This window comes from Halichoeres trimaculatus, unplaced genomic scaffold, assembly GCF_033239565.1.
Source record: "Halichoeres trimaculatus isolate MK-OKI-2021-1 unplaced genomic scaffold, fHalTri1.1 fHalTri1_scaffold_15, whole genome shotgun sequence".
In the NCBI taxonomy this organism is placed as follows: domain Eukaryota; kingdom Metazoa; phylum Chordata; class Actinopteri; order Labriformes; family Labridae; genus Halichoeres; species Halichoeres trimaculatus.
In genome coordinates this window covers 14,015,702-14,036,804 of record NW_027437193.1, presented here as the reverse complement: position 1 = coordinate 14,036,804, position 21,103 = coordinate 14,015,702, and the positions used below count along the sequence as shown (strand labels likewise).

The window sequence follows — 21,103 nt, the reverse complement described above, 5'->3', positions numbered from 1 at the left end:
TCTAGTCCATTTTTTTTATTGTGCATCACACTCTTATTTCCTTCTCTGGATACATTGTGGTAAATGTACAATACTGGCTTTTTGCTGCTACTTCTGCAGAACAAGGGGTTGAACCATCAAAAGTAGCAAACATAACATAAAATTGTTAAAAACAATCCGAAGATGACAGAAAAGAAAAATGTTAAAAGTATCAAGAATGGTACAAAAAGGTTAAAAGAGGAAACTACAGCTAAATTCAAAGGGAACAGAATGCATGTGTATTTGATCTGAATTTAGTAACTTATTTTTACTTATGAAAGGCATAGCTGAATATTAAGGGAGTTCAGCTTAGCCGTTCTTACAGGGGGTAGGTGAAAGGATCCTTACCACAGTAGTATCTGGCTCTTAAAAAAATTATAGGAAGAAACTGGTCTGATAAACTAAAGACAAAAGCTCAGTTCTAAAAATATCTAAGGGTTAAAATTCAGGAATAATAACTGTGCGTAGTAGCAACGATAACTTGTTACAATGGGAACTTGAACAGTGACTAGGGCTGAACAATTTTGATTTGAAACTGTCATCGCAATGTAATGATGCAATTGCGTAAAAATGCCATTTTTAAATGGCAAAGGCTGCAATTGGAAAAAAAAGGTGGGGATATAAGGAATATAGCAATTTGTACTATTTTTTTATTTTTAAGTATGCTGGTCTTTCTGGCAAAAATCCTGTGAGCTACAGAGAAACATCCAGTAGAATGACTGTGCCTGACAGAGCCATACTCCTTGTTCACTTTATTCTGTATGGTTAGTTAGTCTTACTGACAACTGGTGGTCATTAAAATTTCACAGTGTTCCTTTTTCTTTTTCAATTAGAAAGTGCAGGGAAGACCTGTTTGAATGTTAACAGTATCCTTTGTTCTGTTGATCATATTATAGAATGACTTTTAGCTTGTGTTCAGTGAACAATGCAGAAGATAAACTTCCCCCTGAAAAAATTGCAATATTAGTCCAAAAAAATTGCAATTAGATCATTTTCCAAAATCATTCAGCCCTAACAGTGACCATTCTTCTGGCATTATAGGACTTGTTCTGTTGAGCACATATTTATTGGTTCAGCCGCTATGCTATATGCCTGCAGTTACTGAAATATAGGGCTGAGTGATTTTGGAAAATAATCTTATTGCGATTTTTTTTTTTTACCAATATTGCGATTGCGATTTAGCATGCGATTTTTGGGGGAGTTATGTTTATCTTCTACATTATTCACTTAACACAAGCAATAAACCGTTCCATAGTATGATCAACACAACAAAGGATAGTGTAACATACAAACAATTTTTTCCTGTTTGCCAAGCCTACACGTCATGTTTACAAATAACATATACCTTTATTTGACTATTACAATCACAGTAGAATATTGACTGATTGATTTAACTTAAGGCCTCATAGACCTGTAAAAAAATTAATTACCTAAATAAATGAATTTAAATAAAATTAGAGAAAGGAACAAAGCACTGCAGAACAACAGGCCCATTATGAACAGTAAAATAAAAAATAAATGTGAATCCTTTCGTCTATGGATCTCACATAAAATACAGTGCAGAAATGTGAATAAGACCAAATTTCTGGCTCAACCACTGAAATATGTCAACATGTGGAATGCACTTTTTTATAAAATGAAAGCGAAATACTGTGTGAACAAAAATTTAAAAATTAATTGTATAGAAATCATACTGATCTCTCATCAGTAACAAAACACAAACTAAAGTAAATGCACTTTAATTTTTTTTGTTTTGTTTTTTAAATTGCAACCTTTGCGATTTGAAAATTGCATTCTTTTACATTGCGATGTTGTTTTAAATTTGATTAATTGTTCAGCCCTACTGAAATATGTGCAGGTTAAAAACTTGTACAATTAAAGGGAGGGGAAGGATACAGTTTCCAAACAGAGTGAGCACTATGAAGTAGATGGACGACCACATGCCATACTGCACTCCACCCTGTGAGCGAATCCCATTATACATCACTTCATTCCAGTCCTCACCAGTCAAAATCTGCAGGCAAACACAAAGAATAATCAGCATAAAAAAACACATAGCTCATATTTGATTTGAGTAATGTGCCTACGAATGTCGTAAACAGGGGACATATTCTCTGCATGCAGACCAGGTCAAAACATGGCTTCAAAAGGCAGAAGGATAAGTCATTACTATGTGTGCTGATCAAAACACTCCTTCACAGTACGGCTGGTTCTGTAGCAGATCTGATTTAGATTTGTTCACGTTTCACTTGTCTGATATGCATGTGCGCATATGTGTGCATGGATGTGTGGGATGATAGCGGAGGCAGGGGGTAGGGAGAGTGAGCAGAGTTGTTTAATCTGTGCCTGGGGTGAGAAATATCCCAGGGTGCAATGTGTCATGGAGAGCAGGCAGAACGAGGGGATCTGTGGGAGCCAAACCTGAAACACTGTCATGATGGCAGCTGGAAATGTGTCAAAGTTGGTGGGAGTGTAATCTTCAAAGATGAACCTAGAGGGAAGGCAGATAGAAAGCAGGGTCAGATATGACCAGGGAAGAATAGGAAGAGGAGGAGGAAGCAGAGGAGGAGGAGGATGCAGAGCTATTTTGATCCGGTCATAGCATTTCCTCTCCTCTTCATCATACACCATTGAAGAAACTGCAGTTCCGTTTGCAGGGTGTAGTAGGAATTTCAAAGACTGCGTTTTGATCGGATATGTAGGTTAAAATGATACATGAATATCAAAAGAGCTGTCACCATCAGTGAGAAATGAGAATTTCTGTTTTGCACCCTGAAGGATTTACTCACCTCCCTCCAAAAAGCTGCATCCCCAGCAGAGCAAACACCACGATGAAGAGGAAGAGGAGGAACAGCAGGCTGATGATGGACTTCATGGAGCTCATGAGGGAAACAACCAGGTTCCTGAGAGACGCCCAGTATCTAAAAAGAAGAAATCACACACTTTTTGTCTCTGCAAAATATACTAGGTGATCAAGTGAGGTAATCAGGTAATGAAAGAGCAGAAATATTGTTGCTACTGTTCCTCTCTGAAGGGAAAAAGAAAAACATTCAATAAAAACCCACATGCATTCATCCACATACAATACACAAAAATCAAATCTTCTTACTTTGTGATCTTGAAGATTCTCAGGAGTCTCAGAGCTCTGAGCACACTAATCCCAAAAGACATGCCAGGCCTGAAGAAGCCCCACACCACCTCAAAGATGCTGCCAACGATGACCTGAAAACCATTACAACAAATTATGTCCTTAAGTTCTAAATGATCGTCAACAAATACATTTATATTGACAGTTATGAGAGTATGGGTTTGAAATCTGATGAGTTCAGGCTCCAAAAAGGTGAACCCTAACCCACGAATCATTCTACTAAAATACACAACTAACATTTCAGAAACTCAATTTGGTAATAGCATCCTACAGACTTTAACAGCTAATGCATGCTACTCAGCAAAACTCAAACCTGTTATAACAATAATTTGAAGACATTTTACTCTTGTTTCTAGGGATGGTTATCTTTCACATTTGAAATAATACAGTGCCAATGCTCAGTATCTGAAAATCAGTATTGATACTCAGTGGTACCAATCTTCTGAACTTTTGTGTGTGTTAATGTGGAAATAAATACAAATTTGTTCAATAAAAAAAATCTCTTTTTTTTCAATTTAACATATTTATTTCTCTATTTATAAAATTGCAATGCTGTGTTTATGTCCAGCATGTAAAAACAACTACTCTCCCACTCCCCCACAGTCACAAGGGTGCGTTTAGGTGCCATAACAGGGTACCGTTTATTTTTTACATGACTTGGTACTTGGTCAGTACCTATAAAAGTACCTAATTCGGTACACCTCCAATCCTGTTTCACATGAAAAATGAAGAGTGACAGAAAAAGCAGGGAGGAGTGAGTGAGCAACAACATGCAGCAAAGGCTGCACTGAGCCAAATCAACACCACTAAAACGTCTCTTTTCACATAAACTTTTATAAAGTCCTCATTAAGGTCAACAACTTTGTGTCTAAACTATATTAAAACAAGAGGTTCCCACTTCTTTAGTTCTCCCTTTATATAACAAAATACAATATGGTATGTGCATGCTACAGGCTTGGGCAAATGCTCGTTTTATGATTAGTTATCTTTCAATAATGGTTTATTTGTTTTGTTTCTTATCTTTATTTCTTTATCAGGATCAAGGATGAATTAATGCTGTATTTTGAACAAAAATGAAAGCTCCATGTAAAATAAAATATAATCGCCTTGATTTTTAATTTTCTGCTGTAATATGATTCAGAATAGACGACGAAAGGATCTCACCCCACAGTCAAAGCAGTTGAAAGATGAGTGAAAGTAAAGCCGGAAACCCAGACCATACATTTTCAAAAACATCTCAGCCAAAAACAGCCCAAGGAAAACAAACTCTGCATAGTCTGGAGATGAGAAAAAAGAAGAGCAATTAAACAAAAGGATAAGAAGGCAGCTGTCTGCACAGAAACAGAGCCCTCATCAGACGTGACTTGAGTCACTTTCCAAAGAATCATTCAAAACTCAAACCCACAGAGGAAGATGGTGAGCCAGTCAGGCTGGTTGTGGTGGACGATAGCAACACAGATGGTGTTCAGAGCCACAAGACTCAGCACCATCAGGTAGAAAGTGTCCGTCTTCACCATGCGGCGGATGGAGATACGCAACATGCGCTCCTTGCGCCGCAGGTAGGCAGCAGGGCCACGTCGGCCACTGCGGAAGTTCATTCTGGACCTGGACATGCCTGAGAGAGGAAGATGAAGGGAAGGCCAAGAGAGTAAGAAAGTAGGAAGAAGAGGTGAAACAGTTGTAGCTGTAAAAGCCTGCCCTGAAGCAAAAAGATCCTCACTCACTAGCAGTCGATGCATCTGTAGCCTTCTGATCCCCTGGAGCTCCTCGCCGTGCTCCGGTCTTCTTACTTGCTCTCTTCAGCACTAGGAATGATCCACATGAGCTTCAGGTTATTAAAACTTTAAATTCTTGATAGTGTGAAGGAAATGCTAATCACAAAGAATACTGTGTCACATTAATCAGATTCAGATGGCTCTATATATGAAACTGTAATATACACATTTTTGACCTTTTATGAAATCTTTGTGTACTATTATACTTTTCCTTCTTTTATTTTGCTGTCTTAATTTATTAAATATACTTTTAATTAGCTGGTGTTTAATCAGCCACATCAGTATGCAGAGTTTGTGATCAGCTGAAGCTGTAGTTAAAGCCATAATGACAGCAGTGTTGTGAGTGATAGCACGGCTTTTTAAAGGTATTTTTTTCGACTTTGCCATTTTTTCTTTTGTTTTAGGTTATTTTTGGGAGGCTTTTTAGAATGTATTTTATTGAATTTTTTTTTTTCATGGATTCTAACCCCCCCCCCTTAAGGGCTAAAACGCTAGGCTACATCTGCACCTGACTTTTTCCTTTTAGTGATAAAGGGGCTTGAGGGGCTGGGAGTCAGACCAGCAACTAGGGCTCTTCCTTGACCAAGTTGGTTAAATCAGTACCCAAAAGAAGCATTTTTCTTTTTTCCTTTTTTTCATAAAGTAAAAGTAATTACTTGAAATTGTTTCTCACAGATGAGCCACTTAAAGATCTATAATCCTCATTTGATATTTGCTCATACGGAGGAGTAACTTGAGAAACTGCAAAGTTCAGTGTTGTAAAGACAAAGAAGTGAGCTCATAAAACTTTTTAGATTCTTTTTGCCTCTGAAAACTTTTGAAAAATTAAGAGGGCATACCTGTTTTACACCCATAATTTCATTGCTGAGTCTATATCTTATTCTCATTCCTGGGCCTATTTGAAAATGTTAAACTGTGTCACCACTGTGGCGTGTTCAGATCCTCATTTGCTCACATGCTAGAAACATAAATAGATACTGGAACCAGGATGGAGACTACTACCTGTCCACTGCTTTCTTTTTCAGTCTTCATATATAAATATTTTACAGACTGATCTCATATGAAAAGCCTTGTTCAGTTATTAAGAGGCTGATTTTCTATTACAGTGAAAATGTTCAACAGGGATCCTAATGAGGCTGAACACGACGTGCATCCATCCACGTCAGACTGATGATGTGACTTTTTATGTAAAAGTGACTCATGAGACCAACATGTTAAACAGCAAACATGTTTATGTAACAAGGAGCTAGTCTGAAAAATGACTTTAGTTTCCCCAGTGAGACTGAATTAGTAATATTAAATCAGGCATTAATATTGTTGCTATGGTTACCTGCAGCTTGCACAATCACTCAGAGGTGGTGAAAATGTCGACTAGAACAAGGTTAGACATGTTTCCACATACAGACCAAATGAGATGCTCTGCTGCCATCATGTAAGATCTGATGATGGTTAATTGGAGTGAAATAAGTTAAATGAGGTCAGGGTAGCGTGTGGACTCACCATCCAGTGCCGATCTCCCTGAATTTTTATTCTCCTCTGCCAGCATCACTTCCTCTGTAATACAATAAAACTAGAGGTTATACACAGACTCGTGACCCTGAGCTTAAACCACAGGACATGGAAATGTTACATATCCCAGCTTCAATTCTTTAGGATGTCTGCAAACATTCACAGGAACCGAGGCCAAACTGATAGAAACGAGCGCTTTGAGAGACCGCTGTGACCTTCGTTAGAGAGAGCTCTTATTCTCTATTACGCTCTCCCAATATCTTTCTATCGCTCCCTTTTCTCTCTTCCTCTTCCCACACTCTCCCACATCCACGCACGCAGAGAAATGCACTGCAGCTCTCTCTCACATACACAAGTGTGCGCACACAAACGCGCGTGTGTGCACATATGAACATGCACACAAATTTAAGTCAGTGAGTCAGTATCACCTTTTCCTCACCCTCTATTGCGTGGGATACAAGCGATGTAGATTGCTATTACAGAGGTGCATGTGGATGTGTGTGTGTGCCACTCTACTGTAGGTCCAAAAAACTCTGAAAGTGTCTGCAGCAGAGCGATCACTTTACAGAATCAGCTGGAGAGAAGACTATTTATCTCCCAAATTATAACAATCATTCAGTTCTGAGGATAATAATCACTGACACTTTAAAAGACTGGTGTGACATGTTTGGCATTATTCTCTGGCTGTTGATTTAACAGCCAGCAGCTACTTAGCCTACTTTAGCTTCAAGCAGCTGTTTAGCTTAGCTTAGTGCGGAAACAGAAAGACACGGTTAGCATTGCTTGGCCTGAAAATCAAGTAACCAGATCTTCTATCTGTGTTTTTATAGTCTCTATTTAACATGAGGAAGCTATGCAGCTACTGAGCTTAGCATAAAGGAGCAGATTAGTTCAGCTTTGCACAGTAAGATGCAGAAAGTGAGCTCTGCACAAAAGGCATCAAAATAGTCACATCGTTTCAACCACACATAGTTTTTATACTCCGTAATAAAAAGACATGATATGTATTTTCAGTAAACAAAGAACTTTGTCTGAATGCTTTTGATTTTTTCACAAGACTTTGTCGCCTTGCACATTTTCTGATTTAAATATCAAACATCTTCAAAAGATTTTAAAAACAGCTTGAAAGACGGTTGATCATGGTCCTTGCTCGCTAGGCGCCGCCCTGTTGGCTACTACTGCCTTTTGCAGCAGCTCTTTCCTCTTTGTCTGTTATTTTTTTCCTCTCTTTTTTGTAATCTTTGTATTTGGAATGGATCATTACTTTGTATGGCTCATTTGTTGGTCATGGACACCAAACTTTTTGTGGCTTCAGTGACATTTTTACTACTTTTTCTCCTGTGTTTGTCTGGAGATCCTACATGTAACCATGGCTGCATTGTTTACATGTGAACTCAGCTGTTAGCAGCCTGTAGCATGTCAATGCTAACTGGTGTAAGGCCTGATGTCTTCCCACAAGGTGAGGGGACGTTCTGGTTCTCAGATGTGAGCTAAGGAGTGATGACATAGACCTGTCCTTCCATCCATCGTTTCTGGGAATGTAAGATCTATCTCCAATAAGATCGACGAGCTAGCTGTGCTAACCCAGCAACAGAGGAAATACCAGAGGGCAGAGTAGCATCATGCTATTCAGAGACAAGCAGCAGAGACACATTTCAATCTAAAATCTAAAAATCTAACAGAAGATAAAATCAGATCTACTCCACATTATTTAAAGTAGTTTTGTGTGAATTTTGACAGCTATCTTTTTTTTTCCATAACTGAAGCGATGTGAGTGTATCTGCAGATGTGTGTCCCAGTACCTGCCCTGTCTATCCAGGCTCTGTAGCCGTTCAGTTCTCGCTCCACCTGCTGCTGCCGGCGAAGCTTCATGAAGGCACGCCTGTTCTCCACGCGCTCTCTCTCCTTTGCAAACTCTCTGCAGAAGGAAGCATCAGAGACCATCATCATGATGTGTGACACAGATGGAAACTCAACTGTAACAGGAAGAGTCAGACTCACCCAGACAGGACACCCAAAACCAGGTTCAGCACAAAGAATGAGCCGATAATGATGAGAGGGATAAAGTAGAGCCAGTTCCATGTGGTACCCAAGGCATCGTTGGTCTGGAATCAGCAACATTGAGTCATTATTACAAAAAAAAAAAAAAAGACAGTGGTGGTTTTTGACTTAACTGAGCTTACATTGTACAGAACAGCCGTCCATCCCTCCATGGTGATGCACTGGAAGACAGTGAGTACAGCAAACAGGATGTTGTCAAACTGTGTGATGCCATCATTGGGTCCGATCCAGGTGTCGTTGCAGTCGTAACCCTCTGGACACTTTCTCACCCCGCAGGCGAATGCCAACTCTGACGAGTCCACAGTCTCATTGTCTACAAAAAAAAAGAAACATATGGTAACCAATACGGTTGGCACGAGCAGAGACTGTTTCGTTTTTTATTTCAGGCTGGGCAGCAGCAAAGAAATCTTAATCTCATTAATTCTATACACAAGCTGTGACCATGCATTTGGTTCACATGTAAACACCATACATAACAACTCCCATATCATTTGTGCAAAACCATCTGTAATATTGTTCCCTATGAAAACCACAACCTGTCTTCTTACACCTTATTTTTGTAAATGCCCAGAAAACCAAATAACATGGCATTAATCACAAGGATTTAAACTTATTCCTACCTTTTATTGCTCATTTTCATTTCTTGTGCTTGTTGCTAACACCTTACTGAGTACTTAACCTCACATATGGCTTTCTGTGAAGAATTGTTAGCTTCACTCTGCATATTAATTTACAGTAAGTGAAGGGTTTGAAAGACGGAAACTGTGTTAACTGTAAAGAGAGTAAAACGTCCTCTGTGCTTTGATTTATTCTGAATTAAAAGCACAAACATCAGAGTGGGACTCTGTGGCTTCACAGCCAGCGCTTTGTCTGAAATTAAACTTAAAAAAGTGTGAAGAGGAATCCGTCATACAGCAGTTAGTGTGACACGTACTTCACTATTATTACTGTGAATGCTTCATTTGTTTGTCCCAACCAATTTTCTTTCTCCACAGTTTTCTTCTACCCCACTATCCATGCACAAATAGGCCACAGTCAAAAGTTTTCCAAAATGGGTCTGGTTCCGATTTCTACCTGTTAAAGAAAGTTTTTTCTTTGCCATTAGCGCCAAGAGGGACATTACAAAGAAACGAATTTTCTTGTCATTCAAATGGAATTTAAGTTCTGACTATTAGACTCCCCATAAAGTCAGAAAACACTATGAAAACTGTGAAAATTATATTTGATAGATGAACAAAGGCCACAGAGTTGCTCTGTTTGTTTGCTGTCTGTGGCTAATTTGAAATGTAACTAGTTAGCAAGTGCTAGCACTCACTATCTGCTGGTTATGCGGTGCTCCATTCATTTGGTTATATACCAGCTTAACTGAACAGCTTACAAACCACTTCATTCCCATGTTCAAGGTTGAAATACAGACGAACTGTGCTAATTTAGCACATCAAGCCATCTGTAGCAGAGCGGGGTAGCAGAGCATTGTGGCATTATGTAGCAGGCCCTGTTATCTGCAGCTACAGAGGGATTATCAGTCTACGTCATCATGGCACGCATCTCGACCGCAAAGCAGCATTTATCTCCATTCATTCAGACGAGTTATCGTTTTTTAAACACTGAATTCAACCTGTCATATTTATCTCCATTCATTCAGACGAGTTATCGTTTTTTAAACACTGAATTCAACCTGTCATAAGCATCAAAATGTACGGTTGTTCTGTGGACAGCTGTCAAAAACAATACCACACAGTTGAGGCAACTTCTGTCAAGTTTCGACCGTTACAGCGCAACCGGTGTTTCGGCGTTAATAGCGACCATGCTAACTGTTGTCTTTCAGCCGACGGCAGCATAGACTGTATAAAACATGGACGTAGCCTCGCCGACGTCACCCGTCTGTTACTGAAACGGGAAATGAAGCACATCGGCTATAGCGGCCATATTGGTAGTGGCAATGGCTTCGCCAGCCATAGGGCGCAGGCCGTCACGTGACCCTCAGCTGTGCCTCTCATTGGGGAAGCTCGCGTTCTTAATATCCTCTGAACGGCCGCGTTAGGGAAAAAAATCACCCCCTGTACAGTGGGTGCCGGTAGTAAAATTAGCGACTCAGACAGGAGACGTTTTTTGAACCAGGCTGTAAATAGGTTAATTTCTGCTCTGAAAACGGCTTTTTTGGCTTGGTGTGTATGTGACTTCCGCTACTTCCAGAGCCAGACTCAAGCGAACACTCGAGAAACAGCAGATTTTAGCACTTCAGCATTGTCTCATAGTCCCAGATTGGAGGTTGCTGCTTGGACGACAGCCGTGATCAACGGCCGAGAGTCACCAGTTAACAGGGTCACACTTTACACTGATACACCAGCGACGTCTGCGTGTGTGTAATTAAATGTGTATTTTTTTTCTATCCAACCTCGGTCAACCAGGTTTGACTGCAAACAAGCAATAATAACTGATGATATTCAAAATACAGATTTGACTTTGGGGCTGAGGTTCTGACCAAACATGGACTCAATATAGCCAGTATAATAATTAGTGAACCTATAAATTATGATTTACAGAAACAGATTTCATGAACAAAATAAAAATAGGGAATATAATGAAACAGTGTTTACATCCTGGTCTGTCACAGTCTGACAAGTGTCCATGGATAATGCAGTCATGAGCATTGAGTGAGAGTTGTGTTTCCTCTCTGGGTACACGCCAGGTTTCTCTGCTAAAAACATCTGTCCACCTAATATCTGTCCGCTTGCTGATCTCTTCTGTCCACTCACTGCTATGTCACAAACCTGGTAGCATTTTACTGTCCGTCAAATTAATGACATTAAGTCAAAAAATGTGTTTTTTGGTGGTTAACTCATCCACATCGGTTGACAAACCGTTGTACTCCGCAGTGCTTCTGCACCCAAGTTGTGCGTGCATCTGCCATTGTTGATAAACAAGTAATCCCTCTATACAGTAAGGTGGCAAAGGGGTGAAACATTTCTGGTACATTTTGGGAAGTTTCCTAAAAGTTTCCATGGCAATTAATGCTCAAGAATGTTGAGTACCATCAGGGTTTTGTTACCATCAACTTGAATGAATGATGGTGGCGTGATACGCATGAGGTCTTGATGGAATTTTTCTAAAAATTCCCAGGAAATTCGAATTTTTTTGAAAATTTTATTCTGTTTCTTGTTATCAACTTGAAAGAGATTTTTAAAAAAGGATCTTATTCGAAACAATGTGACTGAATGCAAATTAAATTGTGTGCCATGAGTCACATGGAGCACATTTGATCATCATCACTCACTACTTCACTGACCTCCAGCTGAGACCACATTTCTATGTGTAATGTGTAAAATCTATAGAGACTAGCTACTACAAATATATACACCTATATCAGTGACAGTTAGACTCAGCTTGGAAAACTCTTGAAAATTCCCTGAAAATTCATTTATATTGCCATTTAAAAATATTGTATCAGACATGTTTGCATGGATGTCTGCTTATAACAAACGACACAAAACAACAATACAAACATTAATTGATTTTGGTGCCTTATAGCGAGGCTAACAACTGTTAAACACTTTTTTGTCTCACCTACACATCCCTGGATGGCAAGTGTTTTCCTCACATGAATCTCTGAAACCAATACGTCAAGGAGTAAAAACTAATCTGGCTCTTTAAGTCAAGTATTTTAATATATCTTTTTGTTTAAATTGTTGCCTTAAAATGGAGATTGGTCGATCATTTCATTGATAAATTTATCGATCGATTAATAAACTGGTTAGGTTGATATTTTGATGATGTGTTTGGACCATTCTGTTTGTGTTGATTTCCACACCTCCTGTGGACAAAGCAGTGCCTCCAATCTCTTTGTTAAAAGAAAGCAGGATGAGATTTTTGTTATAAAATCTTGACAGGACAAAAGCAGTGAAACATCGGTACCACTCACTGAAAAATCTTAGCAGACAAAACGTTAAGAAAAGACTGTTTTGGCAGCTTCTGTCAATCACTCCCTGTGACACCTACCCCACAACAGTAGTTCCAGACATCAACATGAACAATATAGAAACAGTCAGTCTTGTCAATTATCATCTTGTGTGCTTTTGTAGGTTATAAGAAGCCATCGGTATGCATTTCTCAGTGTAACTGGGATCTATGAAAACCTCAGGTTTCTGAACAGTGCAGCCAAAGCGTAAACCACACACACCTGTTGGTAAATCAGACCGATTCAGTCATAAATGATCCCAAAAACAAAGGTAACAGTAATCTTGTTGAGGCCCTGGTATTGTGATAAAAACAGGTGCACCATAAAAACAGACGGTGCCTGCAGATGGTGAGCTGGTTTAGCCAAAATCCATCCTCATACACTCGAAGTGTTGAGGAGGCTGAAAGCTGTTGTAATATACTGATAAACCAACACAGCAATAAAGTATATCAGGAGGTGTTTTCAGACACGTGCCATTATTGGTGAAATGTTCACACTAACTCAGGAACAAATCCAAAATGTTTCTATTGTGTCTGTTTACTTTCACACTTTTTAAACAACAATTTAATCTAAAACAATAACACTTGTGCTGTGTGGACTGCCCACTTTGCTTCACAATAGAAAGACTGTTTGCCATGTGTTTGTGAGTGTGTGTGTGTACTGTACCGAGGATATCGAAAGATGGCAGGCAGGTCTGGTGAAGCTTCCCGCTGTAGAACTCCAGACCAATGATGGCGAACATGAGGATGGCGAAGAACAAGAGGAGGCCGATCTGGAGCAGTGGGATCATGGCCTTCATGATGGACTTCAGCACAATCTGCAGGCCTTAGAAAATTCACAAAGTTAAAAAAAAAAAAAGTCAGCACAGTTTTTGAAAGTAAAAGCAAAGTTCATTTGCAGCATTATTTCAGTTGCCTCAGCTTCACAGTGCAGAGGACGTGTATTTGACTCACTGGGGATCCCAGAGACAAGTTTGAGAGGTCTCAGCACTCGCACAGCCCTCAGGGTCCTGAGGTCAACTGGGATGTTCATGTGGGAGCCAGCGGTGGCCAGGATCCTGATGGACAGCACACATGTACGCATCATGCAAAGACCGTATGCAATTCAAATTTTCATAAACTTTGCTTCTAAAAGCAAAGCATAATTTATCTTCAGTCAGCAGAGTTAAATCAACAACCAGGTAAAAATAAACCTGGGTCAGAATAGAGAAAAATTCAGCAGGGACATATTTAAAAGAAAAAACATTCATTAGTAGCTAAATCTAGTACAAAGTCTCTCTTTCCTACCATGAGATAAATGTTTTTTGTCTGTGGCGTCTGACTAATTTAGTCACAAAAGTAGGTAAAAGCAACAAATGAAGGTAACTCAAGGACAGTTTTGAAAGATGAATCATTTCAAAGGGCTAAAAACTGAAAATAATAACTGATTCCATGTCATGCAGCGGTGCAGTGAGTCCATTTAGTGTACCAGACTTGAATGTTGGGGGACAAAAAATGCACAGCTACATACACCTGGCAGGCATCTCTACTCACATCTGCCTACGCACACATTGATGTCCCTCCACCTACACACAAACACTGAAAAACAGCAGCAGGAGCAACCAACAGGCAATCTCTCACCAACAGAAATTACATCTGAATGTAGCCATCCTGAGCAGCATTTTTTGTTTATCTAATATGAAACAATAAAAGCTACAACAAAATCCAGCTTATTCATTTGGGCTATATTTTACACTCGGGCACATTCTGTGACTCGTAACGGTTAATGCTTTAAGAGGATTGATCTCCACTGTTAATTTGCAAAGAAATGTTTGATCTGGGATAAGATTTCTCCCTCTGTTTCACACAGGTACAAATATACAAACTCATAAAATCTTTGGACAGTGTGAGGAAGTGTGGGGGAGGGTATGTGTATGTGTGTACAGGGGGGTTGAAAGCACATGGCAGGAACTCAAGTGTAAGCCCACGCAGAATCTCTCCTGAAAAGCAGTGGGAGGGGAGAGAGGCCGAATGAGCAAGTGAATGAGTGATGCCACTACTGCAGATAAACATTGAAACATTGTTTAAAGTGATGAGAGCTCACCATCCATACCACTGTGATCAGGACCTTGATCCAAAAGTTCAGGAGTGCAGACCGACTGAAAGAGGGGGTTTCAGGAGTGTATTCTCTTCACACCCAAACTGTTTTGCTTTTTCAAAATAAGAAAATCGTGTTTGAAAATACACATATTGTATAGTAAAAATCTATTCTGCCACTGAGGGGATAATAATGTATGCAGACAACAAAGCTGTGAAGCTCACAAATTCAAGGGTGTTTCAAGGAGGAAAATCTGTGAGCTGTTGGTTAGTCATTACACTGGCCCGAGGAAAAAAAGTCCATTGAATGTTTGATGCAGGGATGAAAAAAGGCCTTGTTGAGAACATGAATTCCCTTGAAATATCTCACCTAAGTGCTTTTTATCAGGGTTACGGAGAAGCGGATAGGGATGGGTACCGAAGTAGGTACTTTTACAGGGACCAACCAAACTCTGTCTGTAGTACCGAGTAGGGATGCACCAATCCATTCCTGGTATTGGGTATCGGCGCCAACCCAGCCCCTTGACACTAAGGCTAAACTACATTCAAATAGTCATTTCTGTAAATTCGGAATCATTTGTTTCAACAAAATGCTATTAAACATTTAAACACTCACAGTTTAAATAAATATTAACCTCAGTAATTCCAGATGTGCACATTTTTGTCTTATGTGTAGGTTATTGTTTAACACTGCTATCAGATCAGGATCAGGATCAGTATCGGCCGATACCCAAAGCTCAGGTATCCGTATCAGTATCAAGACCAGAAAAGCTGGATTGGCGCACCTCTATTACCAAGTACAGATTCACGAATCGAACATTACCATGTTTAGGTACCTTTACGCATCCTTGTGACAGAGAATGGAAGAGTAGGCATTTTTCTATGCTGGACATTTCAAGATTATATTTTGAAGAATGCATACACTAAATTGTAAATTTGAGATTTTTCTTACAATATTGATTACCACATAAACACAAAAAGTACCAATATTTGGTACTGTTGAGTACGTATATTTATTGCCAGGTACCAGGCATCAGTATCATATCATTTCACAATGTGAGAGGTACCCATCACTAGAAAGGAAGATGGAAATATGATTTGTTATTAACAGAAAATCTGTCTAACAAATTGTTAGCTTGCTAAAGCTAGCTTCTAGCACAGTAGCATAGCAGTTGACTTAAGTTTCCTTAGTTTAACAGAGGATGCTTGGAAACTTGATGCCTGTTTTCACAATGAACTACTTGAAATAAAAAGTTAAACTTATAGAATTTGTTGCATTGTTACATCTAGGACCGATCATGCCTCAAAAAATCCCTAGGCTGTACTGTGACATGAATTGTAGCAAGCTCACTAAACACTCATGATTACCTGTATTATTATCAGACATGATAGGTTCAGCTGTGCATGTAAATATATATAGAGTGAGCGAATGAGCGAATGAGAGAGTGAGTGACTGAGTCAGACAAAGATATGACACAGCGAGAGACACTGAGACAGAGAGCGGGACTAGAGGAGTAGGAGTCTGTAGAAATAGCCTTCAAACCAAACACCTTGAACAAAGGCAGGCAGCAGTTCCTTCAAGGATGCACTTTGAGCGTAACAATTCAGTGGAGGCCCCCTCAAAATTAAAGCAAATATTATGTCTGCTTGTGGTAGCTTATGAATCATCCCTATTCACAGAGAGGCCATTTTCTTTTGTTACGTTTTGGAATTGTTTCACAGTCTGAACAAAATTCACAGACACATTCAGTAATCATTCAAACAAACACTGTTGGAGCTTCTCGGCTTTGAAATTCATACCTGTATTTCACTTTATTTGAAAAGCTGTCGGAACAGATTTTTGATACAGCATCTTTGGACTTTCAAAAAACTGTCAGGTAAACATGAGTTCTGGATGAGGTGGGGTGGTACTACTCAAATATTTTCAGTAACTTCACATGGGGTTCCTCAGGGTTCAAGGCTTGGTCCTTCCTCCTGCCTGGCATTATTTCTCTGTTAATGCTTTGATGTTTAATACATTTCCTTTACTCACAACTAAGGGCATGAATTTCTAAAACAAAAACACACAAAAGTCTTAAGGTAGCTTGTGGTACTCAACTTCAAATGGAAAGATGATTGTTGCTACTACCTCACAGTCAACTAAATTGGCTTAAGAATGCATGTATGAATGTATATATGTGTGTAAAATAAATAAATAAATAAATAAAAATTTATATATATATATATATATATATATATATATATATATATATATATATATAATTTTTTATATCTTTTATTAACATACTAGATAGATGAGTGATTTTCACCTTCTGACCAATACATTGCAGCAGAGTGCATTTGATGCAGACCCCTTTCAGTAATAACAATAATAATAATAATAATAACAATAATAATAATAATAATAATAATAATAATATTAATAATAATAATAATAATAATAATAATAATAATAATAATAATAATAATAACAATAACAATAACACATTCAATTTTAAGCGCCCTTCTGGACACTCAAGATAACTTCACAGTTAGTTAAAAGAAACACATTTAAAAGGAGACAGACACGAATGCACCCAACCCATCACAAAATTTACACGAGTTCCTATTTTTTTATAGGGGATTTATTTTTCCAAGGATCCTCCATTTATCATCACATTTATTAGCATATTGTAATACAATGAAAAATATACTATTTAGTACTTTGCAATGATACAATAAGGCTACATTTATACTTAACAAGTAATTCATTTAGCTCTGAGGTGTTTTTGTGTTGATGGTATTTCCTTTCCTTATCTTTTTGCACTATGAGGTGATGGATATGTGAAATCATATCAGAGTTGATCTTATAGCACAAAGCTAAATTGGGTGGGAGTATCGGAAACAAATACGAAATTTCATTGGTGCAGGAGATCCCAGTGTGCTGAGCTGCTTTTTCAGTGACATAGCACAATTCGCAATCATTTTTAAATCATTCCGTGGACCCCAAGCTTTGGTTCAACCTATAGGAGTCCTGGGACCCCACTCTGGCTCAAGGCGTTACTGTCTTTGTTGTTTAAACTGCATCTCTACAAGCTCACTCATTAATTTATAGGTGATGCATTCATGCAACTGTCTGATTCTGTACTTTGAGTGAGTACTTTTGCTCGTTTTTGTGCAAATTTAGACTTGGGAACATGTGTACATTAGGAAAGACTTGCCAAAATGATATGTGAATGAACTTGTGTACTCTGCCACATAAATTAATGGACAACACTGAATAGTCAGGAAGTCAATGTTCAAACTTTATTCTTTGTGGAAGTTTAAAATGCCTCTTTAGCAGCAATGAATATCAACCTTGCAGTAAGAATTTGTTGTACAACTACTGCTGAGAAAAATGTCACATAGTTCAAACACCAAATATCATCATTTTCTCAGGGCTTTCATTGGCGTTAAAGCCCACTAAAAAAGATAAAAACCCACATGCCTCAAACTCAAACAACTCTGCTATGTTCCAGTAGCGAGTTAGTGTTCATACCGAGAGGCTAATCTCTTCCTCATTTGCTCTGTAAGAGAGGCACTGCAGCACAGTATTATACTAAACTGGCTCTGGAGAGGATGAATTCATTACATGCACAAAATGCAGCCTCTCCCACACACCTCCACCTACACGAAGAACAGCACAAAAAACTACAGTAATCAGCAGCATCACGTTGTTCACCGTTTAAGCACGGATCTGCATAAGTAATGTACAGTTGAGTCAACATCAACACAATGCACAAACAAATTAATACCTTTGAATTAAATCTGTAAAAACATTAAACCCATCTAATGGCAACATTAATACTGCTGTTTTGACTGGGATTACATTAAAAAAGGAGCATTTATTCACCGTTAGTCATAGAATAAATAGCTGGGTGAATGTTTTCCAGAAGAAAACCCACCTGGGACTGTGAGCTATTGTTTTTTCAGTTCAATTATGAGAGCAGAATTAGAGCTGAGACCCCTGTAGCTGTCCTTAAATCCACATCCACATGAGACCTTAAAGTTAACTTTTAAGTTGTGAATTAGTTTTGACTAGCCCACTGTTTGACCTGGACACACTTCTGGTTGCAGTATAACTGAGTTTTTATGTTACAGGGCTGGGTTTGAATGCAATGGAAAATCATTTGCCAGAAACAATAAGGTCACCACTACTAAAAATGATTACATAATGTCAGAAAAAGATTATCTTTGACAGTTTTTTTCTTAATTAGAACAAAAATATTTATGTTGTATGTAGTTATAAAGTGGAAAAATTCTACAAAGTCTCACCCAAATTTGGTCAAACATAAATTATTTTGATTGTACTAGCTATGTACTGGACTAGCTCCAAATCATACAATAATATCTTCATTAAAAATCTACTCCTAGTGTTTCTAGTTTCTTACAACAGATTATCCAGAGATGCGGCTTTGAACCTCACTAGGATTGCAACAACAGGCTGTGATAAGAAATGTCTCTTTGCTTTGTTTGCCCCCAAAACTACAGAAAACTCTGATTCTAGCCTTTAGCAAATTGCTAAAGTCTGTTGGCAAACTGAAACTTTAATAACCATCACTCTGTTATTAATGGGTAGCAACTCAAAGAAAGCATTGTTTGACATTTTAACACCTGCTCAGTCATCCATTAAATAAGCATATCATATGCATTAGCCCACAGGTATAAAGGCTTACAACTGCTCGAGCCACTTGTGTTTGATTGTGCGTAATTAGCAAATCCAGAACATGTATGAATACCATAAATTATTTTTGTTTCATGTTTGGATGATTCGTTCTTGTTTGTTAAACACGTTTTTTAGAAAGTGTCTGTGAATTTAATCTACGCATACTAGTCCAATGGGAATGAGGTTCATAAAAAAATAAGTCTCATTGTTAGCTACTAATGTTGAATATCCCTGACTGGATGCTGATGAGACAGAGGCAGGACATTGACCTCTGCTCAGTTGGAGTAAGGTTGTTTGTTTCCTTCTTTCTAATAAGCTGCTATACCAGGGGAGCCTTTCGGTGTGCGGCTCTTCTATCCACTATATAGTTATGAGTAACAGTGTACCAACCAATCTAAAATATTCATATACTGATGCCAAAGTTGGGATCAGTATTGATCAATACTTGAGTGATGAGAGTGATACTTAAGTTTCAGTTTCTCTTCTCTACATGTGCTCCTCTTAATAGCTCGATAGATAGCTCGATAGATAGCTCGATAGATAGATAGATAGATAGATAGATAGATAGATAGATAGATAGATAGATAGATAGATAGATAGATAGATAGATAGATAGATAGATAGATAGATAGATAGATAGATAGTTAGATAGATAGATAGATAGATAGATAGATAGATAGATAGATAGATAGATAGATAGATAGATAGATAGATAGATAGATAGATAGATAGATAGATAGATAGATAGATGGAACTTTGTCTCCTCTGCACTAAAACAGGCATTTGTCTTTAAAACGGCACTATGTCTATGTCATTTCATATATGTGTGAGAAGAAGTGCGTTTGTAAGACCTTGTGTGTGATGTGGCTCTTTGTATTACCAGGCTGATTTTTGTGGCTCTTGGTCTCTGACTGGTTGGCCACCCCTGTGCTATAGCAAAACAATTTCCCTATAGGGATCAACAATAGTATCTTCTGTTCTATTCCCTTGAAAACATAACCCTCTTGGTCTACATACCAATCAAAATTCATCATTCCAGTAAGTATCTAACAAGCACACAAAAACATGATTTCACTTGTAAACATCTGAACATGAGTCCTTGTGCATGTGCCCCTCACACAATTTATCAAAAAATGTAACTATTTATTAGAACTAGGGGAGCTGACTGTTGTACCTTTTCCTCAAAAGAGGAAGCATGAATAGCTGAGAGAGTCACACAAAACCTGCCTTCGAGTTACAAATTGAATCAATTTTTTCCCATTCGATGGAGCTTTGGGTAGATGCAACAAAAAACAGAACAAAACCAGCATGTTTACTGAACTATGCAAGGGAGATATGTTCCAGGATGGAGTCAGTTAATATTTTTCAGAGCCCTATATCATATGTTCTTCTTTTTATACAGCCACATGAAATAAAATCAATGCAAAGAAAAACTTGCAGGAGAAAGACTTCTCTCGTTGCTCCTGTGTGACTGTCTTTATACCAGATGGCTAATGAATCACGCCAAACTTCTACCCAGTTGTATTATTCATCCTGTCAAAAGAGCATCAATTTTTGCAAAGTGTCACACTGCAAGGGGGACTGCAGTCTGGGGCAACAGGGAAAGCTGATATCCTTCTTGCAAAATGATGGGAGGATACTGACACACACACACACACACACACACACACACACACACACACTCACACACAGAGGCACGGATGGGGGAAAAGTACAAATTTGATGTTGGGAGGATGTGTTAAGAAATAATTTAGCAAGCAGGCAACAGGTATGAGAGCAACAATTTGTTCAGAACATGATTTAAATAGAGCAACAAGCATAAACACACACTCCCACGTGGACACACACACACACGGACAAGTCATTTGGGAGACA

General features: G+C 38.5%; 1 protein-coding gene across 6 annotated transcripts in view; it reads right to left on the bottom strand.

Moving 5' to 3' along the window:
- Positions 1-21,103, bottom strand: part of LOC141804382 (voltage-dependent R-type calcium channel subunit alpha-1E-like) — a 65,414-nt gene that overhangs the window by 22,235 nt on the left and 22,076 nt on the right. For all 6 annotated transcript variants that reach the window (XM_074688771.1, XM_074688773.1, XM_074688770.1 and 3 more), the window contains 13 exons: positions 13,423-13,526; positions 13,136-13,294; positions 8,634-8,824; positions 8,452-8,555; positions 8,253-8,368; positions 6,442-6,495; positions 4,891-4,971; positions 4,572-4,781; positions 4,331-4,443; positions 3,128-3,240; positions 2,808-2,939; positions 2,440-2,509; positions 1,915-2,032 (listed from right to left, as the gene is read on the bottom strand). In XM_074688771.1, the coding sequence (XP_074544872.1) occupies positions 1,915-2,032; positions 2,440-2,509; positions 2,808-2,939; positions 3,128-3,240; positions 4,331-4,443; positions 4,572-4,781; positions 4,891-4,971; positions 6,442-6,495; positions 8,253-8,368; positions 8,452-8,555; positions 8,634-8,824; positions 13,136-13,294; positions 13,423-13,526 (1,565 nt within the window). The remainder of the gene's footprint in view (positions 1-1,914; positions 2,033-2,439; positions 2,510-2,807; positions 2,940-3,127; positions 3,241-4,330; positions 4,444-4,571; positions 4,782-4,890; positions 4,972-6,441; positions 6,496-8,252; positions 8,369-8,451; positions 8,556-8,633; positions 8,825-13,135; positions 13,295-13,422; positions 13,527-21,103) is intronic.